At 40.4% G+C, this 26,201-nt stretch overlaps 1 protein-coding gene across 5 annotated transcripts in view; it reads right to left on the reverse strand.

Annotated features, from left to right (window-relative positions):
- USP34 (ubiquitin specific peptidase 34) overlaps positions 1–26,201 on the reverse strand; it is a 242,948-nt gene that overhangs the window by 79,175 nt on the left and 137,572 nt on the right. For all 5 annotated transcript variants that reach the window (XR_012903003.1, XM_075925543.1, XM_075925542.1 and 2 more), the window contains 8 exons: positions 22,769–22,851; positions 21,942–21,982; positions 20,618–20,742; positions 19,089–19,241; positions 18,261–18,365; positions 13,883–13,938; positions 13,675–13,795; positions 7,787–7,970 (listed from right to left, as the gene is read on the reverse strand). Coding sequence is in view for 4 of the 5 variants with exons in the window: in XM_075925543.1 (XP_075781658.1) it covers positions 7,787–7,970; positions 13,675–13,795; positions 13,883–13,938; positions 18,261–18,365; positions 19,089–19,241; positions 20,618–20,742; positions 21,942–21,982; positions 22,769–22,851 (868 nt within the window). In the remaining variant the exon portion in view is untranslated. The remainder of the gene's footprint in view (positions 1–7,786; positions 7,971–13,674; positions 13,796–13,882; positions 13,939–18,260; positions 18,366–19,088; positions 19,242–20,617; positions 20,743–21,941; positions 21,983–22,768; positions 22,852–26,201) is intronic.

The raw sequence follows: 26,201 nt of genomic DNA on the forward strand, positions 1-26,201 counted from the left end.
TGTTAATTTTCTGGGTCTTATCCAAGATGTCCTATACAATGGAAGATTGGAGAAGTTATGTGTATTGTTTTAATAGGATAGACTCTCTCAATATATCTTATTCTGTGACATTGCTGCCAAAAGTCTGGATCAATGGGCAAGTTCTATCTGTCATTCTGGCAGGTGGTAATTAGTCAACACAAGATTTTTATATCTAGTGCATTCTTTTATTTCCAGCTTGCTGGGAGACCTTCTACAGTTGCTTTCCTACTTTGTCTTTATAGCTGACATGGCATCTTTTGTCCATGCCACTGGAAAACTCTAGAATAACATGCAGCAAAGGAGAATAAAGGTGATTTCATCCCAAAAAGCTTTAGGGAATAAAAGACTAAAAAATGCACCTCTTAAGTGCCATCCCTTGACAAATTTTAGCGTCAGGTACATTCTGCCCATTTACCCCTCCACAGACTGGCTTAGAACTGCCACATGATAACCAAGCAGTGACTGGTAGAATTCTAGACCAGCTACCTGGACAGTATGGACATGTAGAACAACTTTCAAGTAAAACTGGATACCCAATAACAGAAGACTCCAGGAGTTCCTGGCCTCAGATTGTGGGTTGCTAAATAACATGCTACAGGAGGGAAAAAAAATTCTCATGACACCCTCTTTATCACAATAGAACCCTCACTATCCTGAATAAATATAGCCTTCACTGTCTCCATATTCTCCCCTAACAAAAAAAAACAAAACAAAAAACTCCTTTCCTCCCCTTCCATAATCACCTCAAAATTACTCAGAAGAACTCTCTCCCCCCAGCAAACACATTTTCCATCCCTTTCTAAACCACAAGGGACTCTTCTCTGTCCCTAGTGGAAGAAAACTCATCTTTCATTTCTATTCCCTCAGACAGGAAGTCTCCCAAAGAGCATGAGCTCCAGTCCGACCAGGATCAATCCACTGTGACAGGATCCCTTCCACTTCAGGTAACAAAAGGGTCACTTCAGGCACATGTAGTTACTTGTATCCAACATAAGAAACCCCTTAAAAATCTCCCAAGTGAATTCTATTTTCAAAAGATATACCAAGGTGTGACAGGCCAGCCCCGTCACTCGCACCGGGTCCAGGTGCGTGGACAGCTCACGCAGTGAGCGGAGAACTGGGGGAATGCCGGCTGTATTGCCGCGCATGCGTGGCAAGGCACCGGCACACCTGTGGGGGGGAGCACACCTGCAGGCTGGAGGTGGCAGCGGAAGACGCTGAGGGAGCGGGGCGGAGGCCACAGGAGGGACTGACGGACCGCACTGGGGGACTTGCGGCGGGGGAACTGGGGAACACCTCCCTACCTCCCCAGGGCAAGAGGGGGCGAGCCGAAAGCCGCGGCGAAGAGCCCGAGCCCGGACTGGCCGGACCACAGGCTGCAGAGGAGCAACCAGGTGAGGCTGGGGCAACGGACTGGTGAGAGCTGGACCTAGGGAAACACAGGGACTGGGAACTTGGGAGGCCCCAGGGTCTAAGTAGGAGGGTTCTGGCCATAGCGGGGCTCAATCCCGCTATAAGAGACCTTACTACGCCCTATAGGCCAAGAGTAAAAGGGCAGTGGGTAGCGGAGAGCCCCTCCGTGAACCGAACGCGGGCTCCCCTACCTCACAATCCTTTGGGGCTAAGCGGGAGGGGGATGGTCCCCCCATGACACAAGGTTATCTATTTGCTTATAAGTCAGCCCGCAGCATTGAATTGTCCTTTTCACAAGATATTGAGAAAGTGGTAGAAACAAAGTGTGCTTCTCTTGATTCTTCCCAAGTTGCCCAAATACCACTTCAGGTTCCAAAAAATGAACCCAGATTGTCTCTCACCCTAGCCGATCATTCTAAGTGCTCAGGTCTGCTTCCATACATTAATGTGTCCCTTCATAACCCGCGGTCAGGAAAACAGAAAAGGCTATCAACTGATCATTTGAGGTAGGCAACATTCAGATCAGTGTCACAATCCTCTCATAATTCTGAAGAGCCAACCAAGTGGCTGACTGAGAAGAAGGAAAAGGTTGTTTGCTCCAAGCTGCCACACTTGGTATGCAGAAACTTTGCAAAGGGTTTTCTGTTACCATGGCCAAAGGCACAGCTCAATTTTTTATCAGCTTAAAAACAATTTAGGGCATGTATCCTTCACTTTAAGCCACAGGGCCATAAGACAAGGTAAAATGTCCTGCTAACTATTAATTATCACTACACCAGGCCACATGTCCAGATCCCAAAGTCAAGAAAAGGAAAAATGGGTCTTACTCTAAATACTTAATAATCCATAGAAGCAGAGAAGCTCTAGGATCTAAAATGAATTTAAAACAATTGAATTATTTTGTCAAATACCACAAATACAATATGGACTCTTTCCACTTCCTGAATCATCAAAGAAGGCTTTAGAGTATTCTGCTCTAAAGAGAGCCCAACATCCTCTTACACAGGGAAAAGAAAGACCTCAAAGTCCTACAAGTACCAAGCCATCTAAATGATCAAGGTTATAGGTTCAGCAGCAATGAAATCTATGCAGGAAAATAGACCCATTCTATTTTTAGCCTCTCTCAATTAACTTCTTGCTGGGAGAAGGAAGGGTTCTTGAACTTAGGAGAGATAATTAACTCTATTTTCTTCTCTCCCCATAATGTTGTTCTGGAGAAAACAGGCAGGACTCAGTGCCATACAATTCCCCTAGACTCAAAGTAGCCAAGACAAGTTCCTTAAGTTCTGTCAAGGCCTAAGCCTTTACCAATCAGAAATGATATTCTATAACAGGGCCAGCCCATCACCTTGATCCTATCAACCTCCATTTTAAGAACTGCCTCACTGTTGCTCTTGCACCTTAAAAATCGAGAATGTCTAATCAGTCCTGTCATTCTTCTCCATTGCTTAATGAGGAGTCTTTCTTCACTTACTATCTTTCTCTTTTTGGTGCAGATATCAAATCCTTGCTATGATATCCATTATCTCTTCCATTAAACATTTTGTTCAGGAGGAGTCCAATAACAGGCTCCCTGAATGCACCTTTGGGTCCAGGCATCAAGGATTCCATAGGAGATCTCCCAGTGGGGTCAAACTTCACATCCAGGTTTTCTTTAAGTGGTCTCCTGCCTGAGCCTAATAAGACTCGTTCCGTCTTGGAATCTAAACGTAGTGCTAGATGCCAGAAATTCATCATCTCATTCTCCCGCTCTCTGTAAATTATAGGAAACTGGACTTTCTAGTGACTGTCACCTTAGGTGGGAGAGTGGAGGAAATTACAAACATTGCTGATAATCCCTAATATATCATTTTATAAAAAGAAAAAGCAGTTTCTTCCCAAGATGGCCTCAGGTCTTCCTTCTTTAATTGGAGATATAATTGCCCAACTTTGGGCCTTGAAGTTGGAGCTGAAGTCATCCATCGGCATTTCCCAAGTATCCACCGAACACTTAAACTCTGCTTTTCCTGATCATTTACATAAGTCTAAGTATCTGTTTGTGCAGTACAAAGGACCTCATAAATTGGAAAAGTAAATCAGAGCCTACACTCCGCACTCCTAGTCCTTGGCAGGTCTTCCCTATTCAGAAACATTTTATGTTCACTCTGTCCAAGTTAGAGGTCATCAGTAGACATCCTCTGCCAGGCTGTAATTAACTTTGAGTAATTACTGGCTGGATTATCATGCAACAGCTGCAGCGGCTTCACTCAGCAGGTTTTTAGAGGGATTTTTCCACAGTATCCCTATGGCTGCTACCTTATGGAGTATATCCACTCACTTTAATTAGCTCTAACTAACTGATCTCCCTTCTAACTCATTCTCACCTTACTCATTCCCGCTTTAGCTTCTCCATAGTTGTTATTTCCTTTACTGAATATGATCACTTCAAGTCATGCATTCATTCAGCAAGGTCACTGAAAAACAATTTTGTCTATTTCCTGATTGCATTTTATGATGTGGCTACACCAGTATGGACATCTATCTAGAGCGGCTCAGTGGACAAATGGACTAAGACTGAGTAACTAGATAATTAATGTTGTCTATATAGGCTAGCCATCTGCACACCAGGAGGACAAAACTGGTTGCAAAAATCCTGCTCCCAGTACTGGTTATTGTCTGATCAGCTGAGAACTCAGGAAGATTAAACCATTTGCTCACAGTAATATTGGCATATTAACAATTAGTGAGGTAAGAGAAATAGATTTTAATCTATGCAGTAGCGTATTCATTCCACACACAGTGGTAAATAAAATTTTTTGATCCCTTAGAGAACCAGATGCTATAAATACCCAATGCAAACAGCAGGTACAGATTAACAGAAAAACATATGAAAGATGCATAAACAATGAGAAGTCCTGTGGCACCTTATAGACTAACAGATTTATTGGAGCATAAGCTTTCGAGGGCAAAGACCCACTTCATCAGATGCAAGATATATGAAAGATTATGTGATTTGGCAATCATATACACACTAATAATCCTTTCATACTGCAATCCAACCAGATGTTGGGTGGGTGAAGGATTTCTACAGCAGCACTTCCTGTTACTATCACTAGTGGAGCTGTACCAGTGAGGATGTCAATTGTAGAAAACTAATAAAAATGCTGGTGCTGAAAAGGCCTTAATTACTGTAATTACTGCACCTACTTAGTCTGACCCATGCGTACAGAAGACCACCAGTTTTTATTACACACACTATCTTTTGTTTTAATCTGATTCTCTGTATAGACTCTTAATCTTGTTTTTAATTAGACCACTTTATTCATTTTTAAGGTAAAATAATTACAGCCCATCCTTAAAAGGAAGACCACATTACATCTTCACATGAGAGGCTGTCAGGGAGAAAACACTTGGCCAAGGCAATCTCCTAGAAACTGCCATTAGCTTCAGTCAGTAGGGGCACAAGAAAATGTGGTAAAGAGGTAAGAATAAGGAAACAATTTGCTATAAAAATATAGGATCTCCAAAGTGAATGTCAAAAAACCAACTAAATCCAAAAACACAGGAAATGTTTTTTGGGTTTTTTTAAGTTTTGTTTTTATTTGGTTTTTGGTATGAGGAAAAAAAGTAAGGAAGAAGGAGTCATGATTTTCTTTTTTAAGAAACAGCAGCAAAGAGATACATTCCAATTTTAAAACATTTAGGATCAGCATTATGTCAAATGATCAATTGAACTTAAAGGAAATTAAGTACTGAAACCTGAGCAGGGGATCAGCAGCAGAGAATTGCTGGCACCTCAGAAGAGGTTAACCAAGCACTGTTGGTATCATTAGACAATCCACATTTGTAAGACTGACAGGGATGGAAATGGGGTCTTGCCAAGTGTACCACTTCGATGCGGGAATCGGAGCAGGAGGAAGACAATCTAGAGAAGAATATGTTAAAGGAAAGCAACAATGGAGTGTCCAGAATTAAAGGAGGAAAAGCCATGGACAAATATAGGTGGTTAGGATAATTGGACCTGCAGTGGGAGAAACACTAGCTGGAGAAAGAAAAAAGACAGCCGCTGCAGAGAAACTGGAAGAGAGAGACGGTCCACCAGCATAAGGAAAAGTGGCATGCTAAGGGAATGTCTTCACTACGGGCCAAATCGACAGGCCAATAATTGATCCAGTGGGGGTTAATTTACCACATCTGGTGTAGATGCAATAAATTGACAGCTAATCACTCTCCTATCAATTGAGTACTCCCCCTCAATAAGGAGCATAAGGAGAATCAACAGGAGAGTAACTCTAGTCAATAAACCGCAGTGAAGAAACCATGATAAACAGATCTAAGTACATTGACTTCTGCTACATTGTTCGCATAATTTATATCAATCTCCCATAGTACAGTAGACCAGCCCTAACTGTGAGAGAAAATGTTAAAAAAAAAAAAAAAAAAAAAAAAAAGACATCAAAGCCAGGATGGTGGGTGGGGAGGGGGGAGATTAACATTAGGCTTCTGTTTTTCTGAGAATCCTGGCCTAACCAGTGTCTGAAAAGTTCAGTTAAATGGAATCAGTAACCACATATTCAGTTTCATATCCAATGCAGATTATAAATTGTTCCTAAAATATAGGAGGGATATTCTATGGGGCAATTTTTGGTCATTTTCAGATGGCCTTAAGAAAGAGAGCATACAATCGGAAAATAAAAAATGGATAATATGAGGTTTCCTTTCTGAATTATATGGTACTGATAATGTACACATGGAGAGCATGAATTATGAAAAAATTAAGGCTGATAAAGAAACCTGAATTGACATTTCTAAGATCATAGAAAGAAATTTTGGGGAGTTCAAAAGAGTGATGAGAATTAGGATGAAATTGCAAATAAATTAAACAGGAAAATATAGAAATTGATAAACAGGAACTGGATTTTGATTACAGAGGAAGAGTTGAGCTAATAGGCATGAAATAATTTTATCAAAATTCGAATTAGACTTGTGAGCATGACTGGATATTTATAGCCAACAATGCTGCACAAGCAGGTAAAATAGCTAATCACTATAAACAGTCATGTGAAAACAGAAAAGAAAACCTAACAGGGAACAGACAGGCAACAAAGGCACAAAACCTGAACTAAGCAGAAGCAGCCATTTTTATCAACCACAGGGAAGACATTATAAAAAGATGCTGTATCTGCCCAAAGGATGACTGCCTCAATAACCCGTTAGAGGTCATCTGTACCTCTAGACAATAAAATAAACTGCATCAAGTATCTGCCTGATGAGGAAAATCAGAGATCACATCCAACAGAAAAGAATGCTATACATACTATTAAATGCACTAAATAAACCATGTGTATATTTATTGCTTGTCACTTCTCAAGACCAGTTGCCAGAGGAAAGTTGGGGGAGGATAAATAATAGATTAGTTTAGTGTGTAAAATGTTTCAAAGATACCATTATTTGAAAGTTATGTACATGCTGTTAAAGCGTCTGCTGGTGAAACCAGCCAGCTGCTTGGTGGGCAACGAATGTGTATACTAGCACTCCCTTACTACCACGCCTGGAATTGTACAGGTACTAGTGCAACAGAGGAACATTTTAAGAAAAATGGTAATGCTGATAAAGCCTTATTTTACAACAACTTTTCTAAGATGTGCCTACCTATTTTAACTCTTGCCAACTTTAAGACTCGACATATTATGGATAATCTTTTGTTTTAAGCTGATTCTCTATATATTGTTAATAAACCTTGTTTTTAACTAGACCATTTGCATCTTAGATTATTTAGAGGTAAAATCACTGCAATATGGCCTAGGAGGAAAGAAAATCTTACGATCATTTGAGAGACACAGTTGAGGAGAAAATCAATCTTATCCTGACGCACCTGTCTGAGTGAACCTCTTAATGCTGTGGTGTCCAACACTCTAGCCACATGTGGCTATTGGGTCTGAGTGTGGCTAGTTGGCTTGAACAATGTGGCTAGTTTGCTACAGCAGTAGCCACTATAGTGGCTACTGTTTCAGAACTGGTTGGACGCCATGGCCTTAATGTATCAGTATTTATAGTATATAGGAGACTGAAGGTTACACTTTCCTTCTCATGGGGCAATGCATCAGTTAAGTGAAGGTTCTCTGCTCCCAAAAGGATCCATCAGGAATTTAAGTAATTCCCCACTCTGACACTGCCAGGCTGTCCCAGCATGAGAGTAGGCAGAAGGGCACACAGAATGGAAGTGCACACATGGGGTACATTCCTCTCATTTGTAAGCAATTGTATATATCCAAAAACTTTTACAGAAGCCCAACCCCAAAATGTTAATACTGAAAAATATCTATCTTGCACAAAATACTTACAAAAACTAAACATGAATAAATATTCTTACACTGCATATGTTGTGCCATAACCCAGTTGTGGAGCAGCCTGTAGTTTTCTACAGACCCCTTTACCATTTCTACCAACAAGTCGTAAGCAGCAGCCCTTGAAGAATGCGACTTGCATTTTGGCTGTTGTCGATCTTTTAGACTTGGCAGCAAAAACAGAAGATTGAAGATGTCTCTTAGAAACTCCTGTAAAACAATTCAAATCAGTAGGTATACCAGTTTGTATAAATATTAAAAACACTATAATATAATTTTATATAGTTTTAAACTTTCTAGGAGGCTTTCTCCATCAGATAAAACAACATTAATGTCCTGTAGACAAATTTGACAGTGTCTCCTTTTCACCATCCTTTGTATATTATACAACATATAAAAAAGCAGCCTTCAAATGATTTGGAAGGAAGCACTGTAAATGTGTTTAATTACTATGATATAAAGAAAAATATGTCCAGCAAAGAAAATATATGATAAATTATTTGTAGCTCTAGCACAGCACCAGTATTTGGCATAAAAAACAGAAAAAAAAAATAATGAAGGCTGCCAAACATTCATAGCGGAGTAACATTCAGGTTTAAGTTAGAGTTGAAGACTTTTTAGATTATCAGTGTTACATAACATGAATGATCTAGACCATCATTATTCCAACAAATCATATGAACATAATTGGGCCATGTAAACTTACCAAAAACAACTGCTCTCTTACCAGTATGAAATTCAGGATTTCACTCATGATATTTTAATTTATACTGACAAAACTATCCAGGCACGCTTACGTTTCTTTAAAAAGATCAGTTTCAATCATTACTATTTATCCATAAAAGTCATAAAACGCACATATTATCAGTCTATTTTAATTTTCACATAGTAAAACTGTTTTTAAGTGTTCAACTGCTATAAATTCAGCCTTTTAAAAATATATTTTAAATAATATTCCAAGAACAAAGTGAATTCATGTTAAATGGATTAAAAAAAGAGCTAACAATGAATATTCCAAGTCATGTTGATACTGGGCCACAGATACAGAGATTGTCATTTATTACCCACATTCACGACACCAGAGCAACATGACAAAAAGTTGTAGAGGAATAAATCTAAATTTATCTATGTACTGTTTTAGTTGCATTAATTTAACAATATTAAAATTATATTTTTAAAAGACAACTATTACAAATGCTAAGAACATCTCTAATAAGATGACCACATTTTTCAAAAATCACATCATGTTTCTAAATATATACTAGGAAGTTATAAGGAGGAGGAGGGAAGATTGTGTGCAGAAGGTTTTATTAGCAAAGGAGGAGTGGAAGCTTTTTGGCAAATAGCAACAGACAGTTTGAGAGGGCTTATTTACAGGAAGGGGAGAAAGTAGCGGAAAAAGGCTGACAGCTGGTATGAGACAGGTTGAATATGCTTGTCACAGAAAAATTTGAACAGTTGTCTAATGTGTTAAAAATGCACTTTGTTTTCCTAGTGACCCCTGCTAAAACACAAATGCATGCAGCCAGAAAAAAATATGTAGGGAGCACTAGCTTTTACAAACGTGTTATCTATCTCAGAAGTAATTAAACTTCAGGTTAAAAAAATCTAGCGCAAATATACACTTAGGAAGAGAGAAAAGTAAGCACTGTATTACACTGAATACTGCACTGTGCCCTAATCTACGCTACAAAGTTAAGTCAGCCTAAGTTACCTTGTGTCAACCTTATTTGTGCATATGTCTACACTTAAACGTGTCTCCTACTGATGTAAGCATCCAGTTACAGCAATGCAATAGCACCATCTCCCTGAATGGCTTTGAGCCACAGTCAGCTTCTGTGACCGATGCCATCTAAGTGTAGACACTTTGCAACCTATATCAATCCTAACAGCTCCTCAGCAGCTGTCCCACAATGCCCCATACTGACCATTCTGATCACAATAGTGAAATTCTACTGCCCAGGCATCAGAGAGTCTGAAGCACAATGCCACTTTAGAACTTCCATGTATTTTTGAAAAGTCTTTCCTGAATGTCCAGCCTGACAAGCACACCTAGCAACTCTACCTGGCTGTGTGCAATTGCCTGACTGATCATGTTCTATTAAACTGGTATATCATGAAAGTTGATATTATGACTTGTTAAGATTAACTGCAGATTGCTAGCAGCTACTCAAAACACAGAACCAACACAGGACCAAAGAATTCATAGGTTCAGTGAAAAACACAAGGGGTATGTCTACACTACCACCCTAGTTCGAACTAGGGTGGCAATGTAGGCAACCGGAGTTGCAAATGAAGCCCGGGATTTGAATTTCCCGGGCTTCATTTGCATAAAATCGGGCGCCACCATTTTTAAATGTCTGCTAGTGCGGACTCCGTGCCGCGCGACTACACGCAGCACGGACTAGGTAGTTCAGACTAGGCTTCCTAGTCCGAACTACCGTTACTCCTCATTTCACGGCTACACGCGGCACGGAGTCCGCACTAGCGGACATTTAAAAATTGCGGCGCCCGGCTTTATGCAAATGAAGCCCGGGAAATTCAAATCCCGGGCTTCATTTGCAACTCCGGTTGCCTACATTACCACCCTAGTTCGAACTAGGGTGGTAGTGTAGACATACACAAGTATAGTAAGCACCATACAATTGATAGGTTCATTTTCAAAAAAAGTCTGTCATTCAGAAATATACACCAAGAACTACCCACTTCCTAACACACCCCAAAATTTCAGGGCCAGGTAGAACAATGTCCAGCACAGCACACTATTGTGACTGACCTTTAAAGTGTTTTTTCAAAGCTTCACTCAACTGCACAGCTCTGTGCTGAGCTCTGCCAATGGCCCTTTTGTGTGGTTGTTCAAAGTCAGCAGATATTGTGTGTGCAACTATAACAATTGGGCTGTATCTGACCAAGGCTATGTCTAAACTACATCCCTCTTTCGAAAGAGGAATGTAAATTAGACAGATCGAAATTGCAAATGAAGCCGTAATTTGAATTCCCCATGCTTCATTTGCATAATGGAGGCCGCACATTCTTTCAAAATAGAGTATTTTGAAAGTGAAACCGCCATCTAGATGCAGTACTTTTGGGGGGAAAAAAACCCAAACCTTTTTCAAAAGATCCTATAAACATCATTTTTGAGGAGTACAGGATCTTTCAAAAAAAGCGGTGGGGTTTTTTTTTTCTTCAAAAGAATCGTGTCTAGACAGCGGTTTCACTTTTGAAATACTTGTTTTTGAAAACACGCGGCTGTCATTATGCAAATGAAACGCGGAAAATTCAAATCTAAGCTTCATTTGCAATTTTAATCTGTCTAATTTAGCAAAACGTTTCACCAATGGATGTGTGAAGAGGGAGAAGCCATCTACTGGATCATGGAAGGCTGTGATGGCGGACAGGTGGACGCGGATGGAGAGGCCAGCATAGCTGAGGTCTATGAGATAGTCAAGTAAGGTAGCTATGGGAATTGTGGTGGGATGGAAGTTGTGCATCATGCACCATTGATGAAAACACATCAGTTTGACATCTTTAGCCAGGGATGATTTAAAAGGAACTGATGGGACTTGCGTTGCGCGTGCACTCCTCAGCCTCCCCGGAGGGGAAGGGTAGGGGGGGGGAGGCATTGAGTGCGCAGGTGCGGCGTGAGGGGCACTGCTGCTAAAAATCTCTGATCTCCGATCCCTGGCGCAGGGACACACCGAGACCTGAGTGGAGCACCCACAGGGACACCACTCGACAAATACACCTTTCTTCCTAGTGTAGACATGACCAATGTAGTCACCTAGAAGGTGACCACTGCTGCCCTAAAATTTGATTTTTAAAAGATTGCTAGTAACAGATAAGGTGCCAGCACCAAACCATCACAGTGTTTGCACGGACAAATTGAGAATCTGAAGGGAAGATGGAAAAGGGATGGCCACATCTCAGAATGCACTGGACAAAAATCAGCTGTCACCAATATTTTTTTCAAACAGAGAGGGTGTGTCCAAATGCATTATTCTGTAGAAATGTTTATGGTCAAGCAATCCTGCTACATTATGTTTCATGTTATTTAAAAGGAAAACTGCCCACTTGCTGCACACCAGCCCAGTAAAATAGACATGATTTTATAATATACAAATCAAATAGTAAATTACAACATTTTAAGTAGTTTCTTTAAATTATATTAAGTCAAGACTTATTCTCAGATAATCTGTTGGGACCATGGCCCTTCAGCAAAAAAACAAAATTCTGCTTGAAAAAAAATCATCTGTTGTGGCTGTTGCTTTGATCACATTCATCCCTTCTTCAAATTCCTTCACTAGCTTCCCCCAGCAGATACAAGTCTAAAGTCCTTGTCTAGCTTTAAGGTTCTGCATGATTTTAATTCTCTCCCTGTGTCTTCTTTGAGTCTCCTCCTCACTCCTTTAGTTTACACAAGCTGCATGATTCTGCCTTCTGTGTCCTCCTCCTTTCTCTATTCCCTCTGTATTGTCTTCCACACACTGCATTTCCTATACCTTCAATTCCCATCCTAACCTAGTTTTCAACCTCTCTCCCTTCAGAACTCTACTTAAAACAAGAGACCTATAAACTCTAACCCTCTCAAAGTACCAGCAAAATAAACCAAAAAAAAAAAAAACCCCAAAAGTGACAAATTCATAACAAAATTTGTTCTGAGACATGCTAAATTCTACTGCTTAAACACTTGGTTTTTTAATCTATTCTCCCCCTCCCCTATTCTTCAACTATCTGCTGTCTTTTGAGACTATACAATCCAGAGAGGACAGACCTATCTTCATACTCATCTATAACACAAATATCACACATACAAGATTACATGAATAAGTAGAAATACTGCTGCTACTACTACATACTAAATATTACATTAGATAATGTCCAAGTTAGGAAGAGTATATTATACTTTCAGATAATAAGAATACCAGGAGGCATTTAGAAATTAGAAAAAAGGGACTTTAAGACAGCCAAACTAGATTAAATGCAGTCACATATATGGGTCTAATTATTAGCTGGAACCTCATAATGGGCTTGATCCAAACCCTAATGAAGTATATGGACAGGTGCATCTCTGATTTCAATGAGCTTTAGATTTGCAGGTCTCATACTTCATATATGCCTCTATAAAACACTCTCATAGCCAGATCTAAAGTTTGAACTAAGCTCTGGAGACCACAGCAAAAATTGGGTGCAACAGCTTCGCTTTTTTATTTTAGGAATAAATTCTCAAACCCAATAAACTATGTTTTTATGCAAACTGGCTATGCCCTGAAGGAAAGATCACAAATAAAAGGCCACTGCTTCCTCAGCCCATGTAAGAGTTTGCCCCAATGCACCTGAACAGTGCACAGATTTCTATTCCTGACCTATTCATAATCCCATCTCATCAGGGGATCTCCACAACATGTAGGGATGGAAAGAATGGTACAACAGTCTTGTAACAGGTGGCTGCTCCAGTCCATGCATACAGCTGATTTTCAGCTTTAAACCTACTTGAAGATCTTCCACAGATACCTGAAATGACCCAAGAGTCGGCCAAGGTGAAACAGGTATCAATTATTGTAAGGCCTTGAAAAAAGTTGAGCAGACCTGAAAATGAAATGCTTTGAGGGAGGGAGCGAGAGAGAGAGGGAAGGAAAGGGAAGGGGGAGAGGGGGAGAAAGAGAGAGAGAGAGAGAAAGAGGATCTCAAAAAGAGAAGAATTTTCTCTTGAGATTAAAAAGGTGTGTTTAAAAATACACATTGCATTGCTGTGTTTTGGGCTTTTAAAAATAAAATAACCCAATCAGGAAATGTGTTTCTGTCAAATCATCATAAGATAAAGGGCCAGTATTTATGTAACTCTTACACTCAAGAGAATAAAACAAATCTTACAATGAAGCAGTTAGCTGACATTTTCTAAGTAATTTATTCTTACCTGTCCTTCCCGGGAAAATTTAAAAGGTGGTTTGTGCTTAATTACACTTGTTGCAAGCCGCAAGAGTCCTGTAAGACCATCATCTTCTATGTTACCATCTTGATGATCAAGGATTTCTCTACTACAGGAAAAAAAATAAGCACTATATGTCCCATTAACACTATGTAAAATACAAACTTTAAAATAAAATTAACATCATAAATCTTACCTTCGAATGCAGTCTGCAAGGTGCCTTGCTAGGGCATCTAAATCAAGCAGTGTTGTCTGAATTAAAAATAAAGGAAAATGGAATAAAAACAATCATACATTTTATACACTCTTGGTTGATTCACAAACCAAACTTAATAAGTCTAGTTTCCAGTACGTATACACGGACTGGATTTTCACATGAGAAGGAGAGGTTACTCACCTTGTTCAGTAACTTGAGTTATTTGAGATGCGTGTCCCTGTGGGTGCTCCACTTTAGGTGAGCATGCATCCTGCACTTTTGGCTGGAGATTTTTGGTAGTAATGCCTGTTCAATCCATGCATGTGCCCTACACATGCTTGTGCCCCATACCAATGCTGAATAATGCTATGTGGATAAACTGCTCTCAGTTCCTTCTCTACTGCAAAGTCCCACAGAAGAAACTCCAAAAGAGGAAGGAAGGCAGGTAGTGCACCACCCACAGGGATACACATTTCAGAGAACTTCAACTCCAGTTACTGTACAAGGTATGTAACCTCTCCTTCTTAGTGTCCCTGTAGATGTTCCACTTTAGGTGACTCCATAGCACTAATCCTGCTAAGGAGATGGGAGATTCAAAACAGATTCCAGCACTGAAATAAGAATTGTGATGCCTATGACAGCATCCAATCTAACAGTGTGAACAGAAGCATAATGGCTGGAAAAAATACACCAACATCCACGTTGTGACTTTGTATATTTCAGCAATTGCAACTTCCCTAAGTAGGGCTACAGATACAGACTGTGATCTAGTACAATGTGAAGTTACTAGCAGGGAAAGCTGAGCTTCAGCAAAACCACAGCAGGCAATAATGCACCCAGACATCCATTTAGAAAGTCTCTGTGTTAAGATTCTGGCTCCCTCAGACTCAATCACAATAGAAACAAAGAGTCTAAGGGACTTCCTTAATAGTCTAATTCTACCCAAATAAAAAACTAATGCTGATAGGGTTTAGTGACAAACTGGAAGGTGAACAGTCTGGTTAACTGAAAATTCAGAAGAAAATTTAGGCAAAAATTTTGGATGGAGTTTTAATGTACCTTCCCCTTTGAGAACACAGTAAATGGAGAGTAGAAATGTAAAAACTAATTTAAAAGGTAATTGTGTAAATTGCTAAAATCCTATCGGTTACACGTGCTGTGAGCTCTGCAGCACAATGTTTATACTGCAGAGCCTGCAACATGGGGTGCAGGTTTTGCTGTGGGCTCTGCAGTATAAAAGTTTATCAGCTTATTCATTTCTGTTACAGAGACACACCAGCTCCCCAGGAGTAAGGTGGGGAGCCGGCTTTGCTGCAGGCTCTGCAGTATAACTTTACTTATGCTTATCCGTTAATCATGTAAATGATTACACTTCCATATCTCTAATGGAGAGCCTGCCATTAGGACCCCAATCTCCTGAACCTTTCAAGCAGTAGTAAATGGCTCATAAGACTGTTTCACGAGAAGGTTAAGAACTAGGTTGATACCCTAAAGCAGAGTTGGATCCCTACTCTGCAAGAAAAGATTCACAAGACCTTTCGGGGACCACATTGTCAGATGGGCAAACAACTGATAATTTTTTATTGCCATTAAATGAACCTTTCTAGTACTAATGGAAAAAGCTAATGTCTTCAATTCCAACAGGTAATCCAAGATTGTGGAAAGAAATTACTTGACATGTGAAAGATTATGGCAGTCACATCCAAGACAGTATCTTCTCAGTTTTTGGCGGTCGCATATGCCTTGTAGGTTCCTTCCTGCTATTTAAAAGAACATTTTGCACTGCCACTTAGCAGGATTCCTTCCATTCTGAGAATCACTGTGGGATTAGGCTTGGAACTGCAGACATTCAGATTAGGGTGAAGTGTCTGCTGAGACTGTACCAGGAGCTGCTACAGAAGGCAAGAAATGAGTATGATGATGGAAGGAAACCCAAGTTATCTTGGCTAAATTGGTGCAATCAAAGTTACAGTAGCTTGGTTCTGGTTGATCTTGTTGAGATCCTTTAAAAGCAGTAGAGTGGTGGATATGATTAAAAAACGATCTCATGTCCATGTAATAAGACAGGTATCGCTTAGAGATCGGGGACTGAGTCCTCCTCTGAAAAAGAACTTCCTGTACTTGGTGTTGGCTACAGTGGCACAAAGATAAACCTCTGGAAATGCCCATGCTAGGAATATTTTGTGGAGGACTCAAAAGTCCAACATCCATTTATAATTTAGGTGAAAATGTCTGCTCAGAACATTTGCCAAGACGTTTTGTATACCTGGAAAGTAAGAAGCCAAAATGACTATGTACCAATTCCAAATGTTTATCACTTTGATGCAGAAAAGGGGGGAACATGCTCCTACCTGGTGACTGATGAAACACATATAAACTATGTTGCCCATCATGATCTCAAGTTACTTGTTTCTGTTTAGGGGAAGAAAGTAGTGGCAAGCTTTTCTGACCCCTCTTAACTACTGGAGATTGACGTGCAAGCGTTGCTCTGACCATTTGCCTTGGGCTGTGTGACAACTCACATACACTCTCCATCCCAAGAGGGAAATGTGCCATATTATCCTGATCATATGGGGATTCTGCATGAACAAGGTTCCTGCATAAGCCTTTAATGAAGGGTTCTTTCATCAAGTGAGTGGCTGAAGGATCCAGCTGGGTATAAGACACTTCCTTGTTCAGGTTGTGTTCGCTGGGGATGCAAACTCTCCTGAACCACCCCTGGAGACATCAAAGATATAACCTGGAGTTTTGTGTCACAAAAACCACTAACTGCCATAAACCCCAGCAACTGCAGACATGTCTTTACTAGAACTAGTGGACTAAGCACCTTCTTTGGATAATGTTTTTAGACTGAAGACACTGTCAGGAGGAAGACAAGCTGCTATATCTTCTACATGGCTAGCTGAGGTGATGGCAATAAAAAATGCTGTCTTCATGAAGAGGTGGAAGAGTCTGCTGGGACTGGTTCTCTTGCCCTTAGGCATACCATATGATCTTAACTCCTGGTGAAGTGGGTTCTTGTGTGAAAGGTCCTTGAAGAGAGAGACTGGGAAGGAGGAATGGGGGAAGGATATGAACTGAATAGTGTAGCCCTCCAAAATAATCTCCAACACCCATTTGTTAGAGGTTATATTCTCTCATCCGCTGTGACAGAAGGTCAGGCAATTTTCAAAGGGCACTTGTATAGATGATAGTGGATGTTGCAAGGCAAGGTTATTTGGGTCCTCAACCAACCTACTGAAGTGCTTAGAACCAGCAATCAGAGTTCATTAATTTTAATATTGACAGCTTCAGCTTTTGTATCCTGGGCCTCTTATGCTGCAGTTCGTAATAGCATTGTGACAGTGGGTACCGGGATATGATCTGTGTTATCGTTGAGAGTCATAGTTCTTCCCACAGCTCCCCTTGGCTTGAAAGGGCAAACCAGAGCCAATGGGAATTGCAAGGCTCTGTGGCTGTGGAGCCTGTAAATAAACAAACTAGAGAGGCCCATTAGCAGCTTTCTAAAAGTGGGCCTGTGGCCCACTGTGAGAAACACTGTTTTAGACTATAAGGCCCTACCAGATGCCACGTGTCCTTTACCTCCCAGTTATTTAATAGATTTAATTCAATTTTCTGCACCTTAGCCAATGAGGGAACCAACATCTGCACTCAAATGACAAAAGTAACTTTTACAGAATTTTGAGCCTGTCAAGTGCAACACTGTGTCTTTAAGTGATGAATATTCCACAACAACAGTACTTTGCACTTATATCTTTAATCTAAGTCTCTGAAAGAGCTTTATAAAGGTGGGTACAGGTAATATTATACTCCCTATTTTACAATCGTGGAAAATGATGGAAATTGACTTGCTCAGGATTACATGGATTCCATCAAGACTCATAAACATAAGAGAGTCTGCCCAAAACAGAAAAATAAACGATATTTCTATTAAATAGGAAACACATCAGTAAGTATTCAAGTTCTCCTAAAAGATTTCTCTACATACAGGAATTAGTATTGATGTCCAAATGACTCTAGTCATTAGGGAATTTGGGGTTGTCTTTTTATTTACATAAGAAAAACTAGACAAAGTAATTTGATGGAAATATATTATAGCTGCTCTACATTCTTACCAAATAAATAAATAAATAAATAAATAAATAAATAAATAAATACCTATATCAGTGGCTATAATGTTATACATTTATTTAAAATAGCACCATTTTAAGATAAATTCAGGAGCAAAAATTTCATGAAATACAAGTTACCAGATAATATTTTATTACTGTATTTGGAGTTACAGTGACTCATGATGAACTTCAAATACTCACATCAGTCTCACAAAAGGAAAAGAAAACAATGAACATTTAAATTAATGTAAAATAACTGTACCTACCTGGCTGGCATCTTTTACATGGATGTTATCAATCAGTTTGCACAGCAACCAAAAATATTCCTTACAACCAGATCGTAACACTGGTTCCTCTTCATAATCCTCTATCTGTGAAAACAAATGCATTTTTATTCACAAATTTACCTATGTGGCAAAATGGCTGATATTGGTATGGTGAGAGTATCACTTTTCTTGGAAGGGGCTAGGACATTACCCTTTGCCTCTGCTCTTGGGGCACTTAGAGCCCCACTAGTGGCCCAAGAAAATGGGAAGAGAAACAGGGAAGGGGTCTGAAACCCTTCCCCTTTCAAGCTCTGCAGGTTTCTTATTCTCCCACACCTAAGTAGGGTTACCCTTTGTGCCTGATTCTAGGGGAGGGAGTCTCCATGCTCTGTTGGGACAGCATCTCCCTTCGTCCAATTCTCTGGTCTCAAATCTCATCAAAATATCTCCGAACTCCAACCGTCTCTCCTTATTCACATCCTCCTTGTCTGTCTGAAGCAGGGGGTGTGTTATTAGATTTCTCACAAGGCCTTAACCGGCTGCAGGTGCTTCCGTTAGCCTACAGAAAAAGTTTCCCTAATCTATAGAGAACCATGTCTTAATTAACTTAGGGCTTATATACCTCTCCTTTAGCACTTTCCCACTGATTCCTTGCCCTGATGTATCACACCCGACAAAAAACTTGCTTAACATAAACTGTGATAAAAACAAGATGATAAATCTATTAACTGCTATAGGACTGATATTATTTCTTCTTAAATGAGAAAGATGGAAAGCAGTTTCAATTAATCTTTAACATAAAGCTGGAATTAAAAGTTAAATTCTTACCCGGATTGGCTTCAATGCCTGAGCATCTGGAAGAAATTTTAATAATGTTGATGCAGCCAGTAACAGAAAGGATCGATTAATTGAGTCTCCCCCATCCAAACCACAAAGAGATAATTTGTATAGACCATTACAGGACTCATGACGAACTGCAGTCTTGAAGAAAAAAAAATCAAATAAAATATAATTGTCAAAATAACACAACACATGCTATTTACTTTTTCACTTTTGCCTAATATGTGTATATATAAACTGTTATCCAAATACTACTACACTACTTGAGCAGAGTATAATTCTCTAGATATATCTTTTATAAATTAATGTTCATTTAAGCTGAGGTTTTAACAACAAAGCTAACCTTGCTGTAGTAGCACCTCTTGTTTCTTTCACTTTATTCTTTTTATGGCCTACATTATAATAAACTACACATTTAACTGAACAGAGTACATATGTGCAATGTGGAGAAATTAATATTGTTGTTGAAGCTTTTGCCGGAGTATTTCCTGATTTTTTAATGTTGATTGGTTTTTAATTTCAGTTTTCTTCCTTTGCTCTTTTTTTTTTTTTTTTTTTTTTTTTTTTTAAAGAAAACAAAGCTTCTTAGGTATTCAGCTTATAAAGCAAGCATATTCCTTACTCCAGTATTATTTGACTGGGAAAATTTATAAGCTCCTTCTCTGTGAGCTTTGTGAATAATAAGAACTTAATTAGTTCACATACACAGAGCCTGTACATTTAAGTGACTTCTAGAACCAACAAGAACCTTTTTCCAGTTATGCATACTCAATATGCAGTTTTCAAATGACCATTTCTTTATAAACAGAAAAACTATTTTCCAACAAAGCACAGGCTGTAGAACAGAATTTATCAATATTCAATGATAAATAGGAATGCCAATTCTAAAGTTTAAAGATCTTCGGACAGAAACCAAGAATCAGCATGTAAAAGCATGTTTACTTTCCCAGAAATGCTATCTGAGAGCAGAAGTGTCCAAACAACCTAAAAACTACAAATTAATTAGTAAAACTACACAAATGAGTTACATTAAATTTGTCAGAAAAAGACACTAAGAAAAGGTCTGCCTAAGCATTGAGGGGTTCTGGCAACCATCACAGGCAGCAAGAAAGAACGGAAGGGAAGTAGGGTTTACAGGGCTCTTTATACCAATGTGATTAATGTGAGACACCGAAGTGTGCTGGAGCTAACCTAATGGACATCACTAAGGGAAAAAGATTCTGGAGCTCTTCTCAGGCTGTACTCACGCCTACATTGAAATGCACATGTGCAAGCTCTCAAAGAAGAGCAGGAGTTTATGACAGAAACTAATTAACTGTACACAATCAATTGTGCATCTTTCTACTGGCACTTGCTATATTTTGACTAAAGAAAGAAAGATGAAACAGTCTTTAAGTATGGCATCGGTAGGTAACATGCTTCTCTGCATTCTCATAGAGTAACATTAGATGAGACCAGGGCTGGATTTGGTCCATATTCGTTATTAACTGGTATGCAATGATCGCTCCACATCTTACCTCTGGAATAAGAAGGGTAAGTTTCTTTAGCCAATCTTGTAAATGATCACTGTCTGCCAGGCTGGATTTCACCAAAGAACAGCAGTGGGCCCAACTCACCAAGAGCCACATTGAATAATGAGTAACTAAAGGATAAGAAGTGGAATAAAATCACCATGTAATTTGGACGTTAAAAAGCTTTTTGGGTTGAAAAGTCATAATGGACAAGGGCATATAACATATTTGTTTCACTTGTGATAATGAGTCTGAAGGACCCTCATTCTGGCATTCAGGATGACATCAAAGCTGAAATAATACATCCATTTGGTTACTAAACGTCAATTCTCTCTTTCTTAATTACACTATACTAAGACATTACTCTGAAGCAAAATTCCTTTTCTGCTTCCCCACTACTCAAGATGTGGAGTGGTAATTTGCTGTTAAACCATATCAGCACTAGAGTATGGCACTCCCTGAACCAGCTCAGCTCTCCTTTGTCCTCTTGTCCCACTACCTAAGTAAGGGTCAATTTCTGGCAGGTGGTACGCATAGGATGTCAGAATACTGGCTCTAAAAAACTTACAGATACACCATTCTCAGGCCCTCAGTGACAAGTTACAGAAGAGGAGTCCAGCTAAGTGGAGATTTTGGTGTATTTGTGAACATACAGGTTGTAAACTGACAATGTCTCCTGTACATATACTAATGTGATTATTATTCAGCATTCCCACAGGAATAATCTCAGGGAGGTAAGAGGAGACTGCCTGAGGAGTCAATGACTGTTGCCACCCAAAATACAGGTGAATATTCATGTAATTTTTACTATCTTAATGTGAATCTATGTGGAAGCAACATTTCCTCTAATCTGTGCAGTAGTACAGCCGCGTAACTGCTTAATGAGCCCCACCCAGCCAGAGACTCAGGGCTCCACACATGGAGCTGTGTGACTGGCACTTCCCCTCAGCTAAAGCAGCAGCTCCCTGCTGAGGATAAAGCTCTTCCCCCAGCCAGGCCCTGGGCCCCTGTGCTACCATGCAGTTTTGTGGGAACCTTGTTTGAAAGGTAACAATTCACTTGCTTCTCTCAAGCAGGACTCTTCTGAAGACTGAGCCTCAGATTAAAGCTTTGTACTTATCTAAAAATCTCCAGGGGAGATTTGTGGTATAAATGCTACCTGTCTTCCTCTAGGGATGTGAAACCCCACCTTGGGCATAGCAGCTCTGCTGACAAAAGGGGACAAATCAATGCATTAGCTAGGATGAATCAAACCCATGGTCTGTATTAGTTATAGGATGTTTTCACTATCATCAATTAATAAAAAATAACTATTTTCTATAGCACTAACCTTCATGTCTTGACCTATGATCAGATTGAGCTTTCAATACCCTGTGCAGGAAGAAAATCAAACCAATTAAATATTACTACAGAACAAATAAATATATACCTGAAAATGTGAGAACTGAAAATGTACTTCTCATATTCACTTAATGCATATTCTTCCTCTCAAAAAGTATAATTTTTAAAGTAAAGTTTTATTCCAAAATGTGACTATCATAGCATTATAGGAGCCCATATTTATTATCACTCAATAGCTTCCACATAAATTTATTTCAGTTTATAAATAAGTTTTTCTAACTCTTGGGTCTGAAAACTCAAGGTAGAATCTGTATCTACCACATATCGCCAACAATGGCAAGTAAGTTGGTGGATGCAACCTTATGTAACAAATATAAAAGGTTCATTCAAATAAGCCAAAACATTAATTCTCAAATGGCAGTCCTCAGGTTGCTTGTACACAAAGTGTACATATACATTATCAATAACAAATAGGATATGGGAATAGGAAAAGCACATCGTCACACCAATACCATTCAAGCAAATTTATTTTAATCTTTTCTCCTTCATACTGTCCTGTAATCAAAACATGTAAGTGCCACAGAGTGGTATGGAAGTGGCTTTGGGGAATGAGATGCCTCATGAAAGGATCACATTCTGGTTCACCATGTGAAATAAGTTTGAGAATCACTTGACTGACTTAACAAGCACAGATTAATTTATGTTTTATAACTTTTATTAATTTTAACCTTTGAAAAATCATAGATTTGGTCTTAAAGCTACCATGAAAATGTATACATTTTTAAACCTTACTATAGAAACAAAAAGTTTTTGTACCTAGGAGCCAAGTTGTCATACGTATAAGCAACTGACATAAGCCGCTGAATCAAACTTGTTCCTTGGACAAGCACAAGGAATACCTTTAAAAATTGAAGTTAAAAGAAAGAGGTTAATATTACAATTTGATTAGAATATATACATGATGTCAATTTTGAAACAAACCAAAAACTGAGAGAGGCCATACAAGAAACAATGGCAGTAAACATACAGTTTTGCATTGTGACTCCCACTTACAGCAGAACTAAAATCCTTATATTTTACACTTTTTGAATGATTTCAGATTCCAAATATGACAGCACAACTTTTCAAAGAATATTTGAGTTTTCTGTGCCATTCTTGCACTAATTCTTTACATTTTTCAAAAAATGGTTACTGTCCTACTCATAACTGTTGTTCTCTGAGATGTGTTGCTCATACCCATTCCAGTTAGGTGTGCATGCGCCACATACACAGTTGTTAGAACGTTTTCCCCTACCAGTACCTGATCAGGTCATCTGTGGAGCCCCCTGAAGGACACCTCCATGGCTTTCAATTTAAGACCCTGCCGACCCAGCAGCTTCTAAGGTCTTTCTTGCGAGTTACTCCCACAAAAAGGCAGGCAGATGGATCTGGAATGTATATGAACAACACATCTCGAAAAACAAACTCTTACAAGAAGGTGAATAACATTTTTCTTCGAGTAATTGCTCATATTGATTCCAATTAATTCTCATGTCCTACCTTGGAGGTAGGGGGGAGGTCAAGACAAGAGTTAAATAACCACACACTGGAGCATTAATTTGCCATAGGCTGCATCATCTCTAGAGTGCTGGATGTCGGCACAATGAGAGGCAAAGGTGTGCACTGAGGATTACATCACTGCCTCACAGATCTCTTGAATTGGCACCTGGGCCAGGCAAGCCACAGAGGAGGCCTGTGCCCTTGCAGAACGAGCCTTCAGCACTGGGCCTGGAACGGTGGCTAATTCATAGCAGGTGCAAATGCAGGATATGATCCTCTACAAGATTTTCTCAATGAGACTGGGAGACCTTTCATACAGTCTGCCACTGGCAAAAATAGCTGGTTCGACTTTTGGAATGGGTTTGTGTGTTTTATTTAAAAGGTGAGTGCCCACTGAATGTACAGAGAATGGAGCCTCTGCTTATAATCACTGGCATGAGGTTTGGGACAAAACACAGGCAGGAAAATGTCCCAGTTGAGTGAAATTGGGACTCAACCTGTGGAAGGAAAGCTGTGTGAGGCCTGAACTGCACGTTGTCTTTGAGGACAACAGTGTATGGAGGGTCAGAGGGAAGAGCCTTGAGCTCTGAAACTCTCCTTGCTGAAGTAATGGCAACTAGAAAGGCAACCTTCTATGATAAATAAAGGAGTGAGCAAGTTGCCAACAGTTCAAAGGGAAGTCCCATCAATTTGCAAAGAGCCAGGCTACGGTCCCATGCAGGGACTGGTTGCCAGACCTGTGGGTTCAGGAATTCCAGGGAGTGGCCAACCATGGAGTTGGTGAAGTCAGAGTGCCTGGCTGCTCCCTGATGGAATGCAGAGATAGCTGCCAGATTCACCTTGATAGAAGAAGAAGCCAGACCTTGCTAGGTGTAACAGGTACACTAGCATGATAGGAATGGGAGTATGCAATGGGGAAGTATGGCCTTGGGAGCACCAGATCACAAACTGCCTCCACTTGGCCAGGTAAGTGACCCTACTAGAACGCTTCCTGCTACAGAGTAGAATTTTCTTGACCAACTCCAAGTGAATGAGCTTGCCTTAATCTTGCCATTCATGCCTGTCAGTGTGAAAAACACAAACACACACATATTTCCATATATATGCAACCACACTTAAGCTGCAGCCCTTGACATGTGCTGGGAGTATTATTGTGGCCCCAGGGGCTTCCAAAGTAGAGTAGCCCTGAGGTAGGGTATACCTGTACCTGCCTCTGATAAAGGAAGGCCCCTACAACTGACAGGCAGTTGGTGAAAGGCCAGAGGGAATACTGTAAACTAGTAACAATTGACCACAAATCTGAGGGGACAGTTTGTGCAATGGACAGTTGGATATAGGGAAGTAAGCATCCTTGAGGTCAGTCCTCAGACTTGGAGTGGATCCTAATTGTCTCTGCCTCTTGCTTCATTCATCACCAACACTACCAAGAAGCAGGGCTGCAGGTGGGTGTATAAATACATGTTCCCTTTGCAAGGCACCCTCAGCTGTCAGGAGAATGGAGGCTGCGGTCTGCCACAAGATCTTCAAATTAGCCTAAATGGTCTTAAGTGGCAAACCTACCCTGGATAGACTTTCCAGTATGTCCACTAGAGGGTCCTCTTGTTCTGCCACCTCCTCAGCCTGTAGGCCCACACTGCACACCACTCTGCATAGCAGGTTCTGCTGTGCATGACTGTCTATGGGTGGCATCCCTGAAACAGAAGTCCCCACCAATGCCTTGTGTGGGGATGTTGACAAAGAGGTAAGTAGGGGGAACTGGGTCAACCTGGTCTTCCTGCCCAGCCTCCTGTTCTGGGTCAATTAATCCCTGGGTCCACTGAGGAAGTGGTGGGGTGGCTCCCAAGAAGGCACTGGGCCAAGGTCATCTCAGCCCCCCTCAGGGCAGGGTGGCTACCTGAGGCCACTAGTATGCTGGCTTTGCATACCACCAACTGAGAGCCCTTGGACAAGGTACTCTGGGTCTGGTGATATGACCAGGGAGTCCAAAAGGGCCACTTTGCCGGGCCCTAGGTTGCATGCGCCATGATACTGTGTCCACATGAGGGCATCTATGTGCCAACCAGTGTACTGGCTCCAGCACAAATATCTGGACCCTACATTCCAGGCCAAAGACAAAGACTATGATCTCGATGGCCATGGCAATTGCCAAGCAAAGCTGGGTTGGTTAAGAGTGCTGGGATATAGAGTGGCACCATGAAGAAGACTGGTGCGGAGACCTTGACTGGCAGCATGGTGACCAGTGACAGGAACTCTACTGATTTGTGGAATGGTGCAGAGATGAGAATTGGTGTTGGGAAGGTGAATAGCACTGCAAGTCACAGCAGCGACTTGAGCTAGATCAGTGATACAACTCAGAGCAATACCTCTCTGCCGGTGCCTTGGAGATGCAGGCAAATGCAACATCGCAGGTTTACCTCAGGATTGTGCTGCTGGAGAACTATCATGGAAGGCTGGGGACAGTGGTGAAATCAGGGCAATGAGGTCTTTTGCAGTCCCAAAGATGTCTAGGATGGATGGTAGCCCCAATTCTTCCACCACATTGGAAGTGCATGGTCCCCTTTGCACTGCTGAAGTTGACAGTGCCAGCTCTGAAGCTCTAGGATTCAGATGGTCCTCTGTGTCACACCCCACTAACCAGTTCAGAAGGTGTAGGTCTCAGAGGCAGAGATCCAATCCTACCCTGCTTCCAATGCCACCTCTATGGTGTCAG

This window comes from Pelodiscus sinensis, chromosome 3, assembly GCF_049634645.1.
Source record: "Pelodiscus sinensis isolate JC-2024 chromosome 3, ASM4963464v1, whole genome shotgun sequence".
NCBI lineage: Eukaryota > Metazoa > Chordata > Testudines > Trionychidae > Pelodiscus > Pelodiscus sinensis.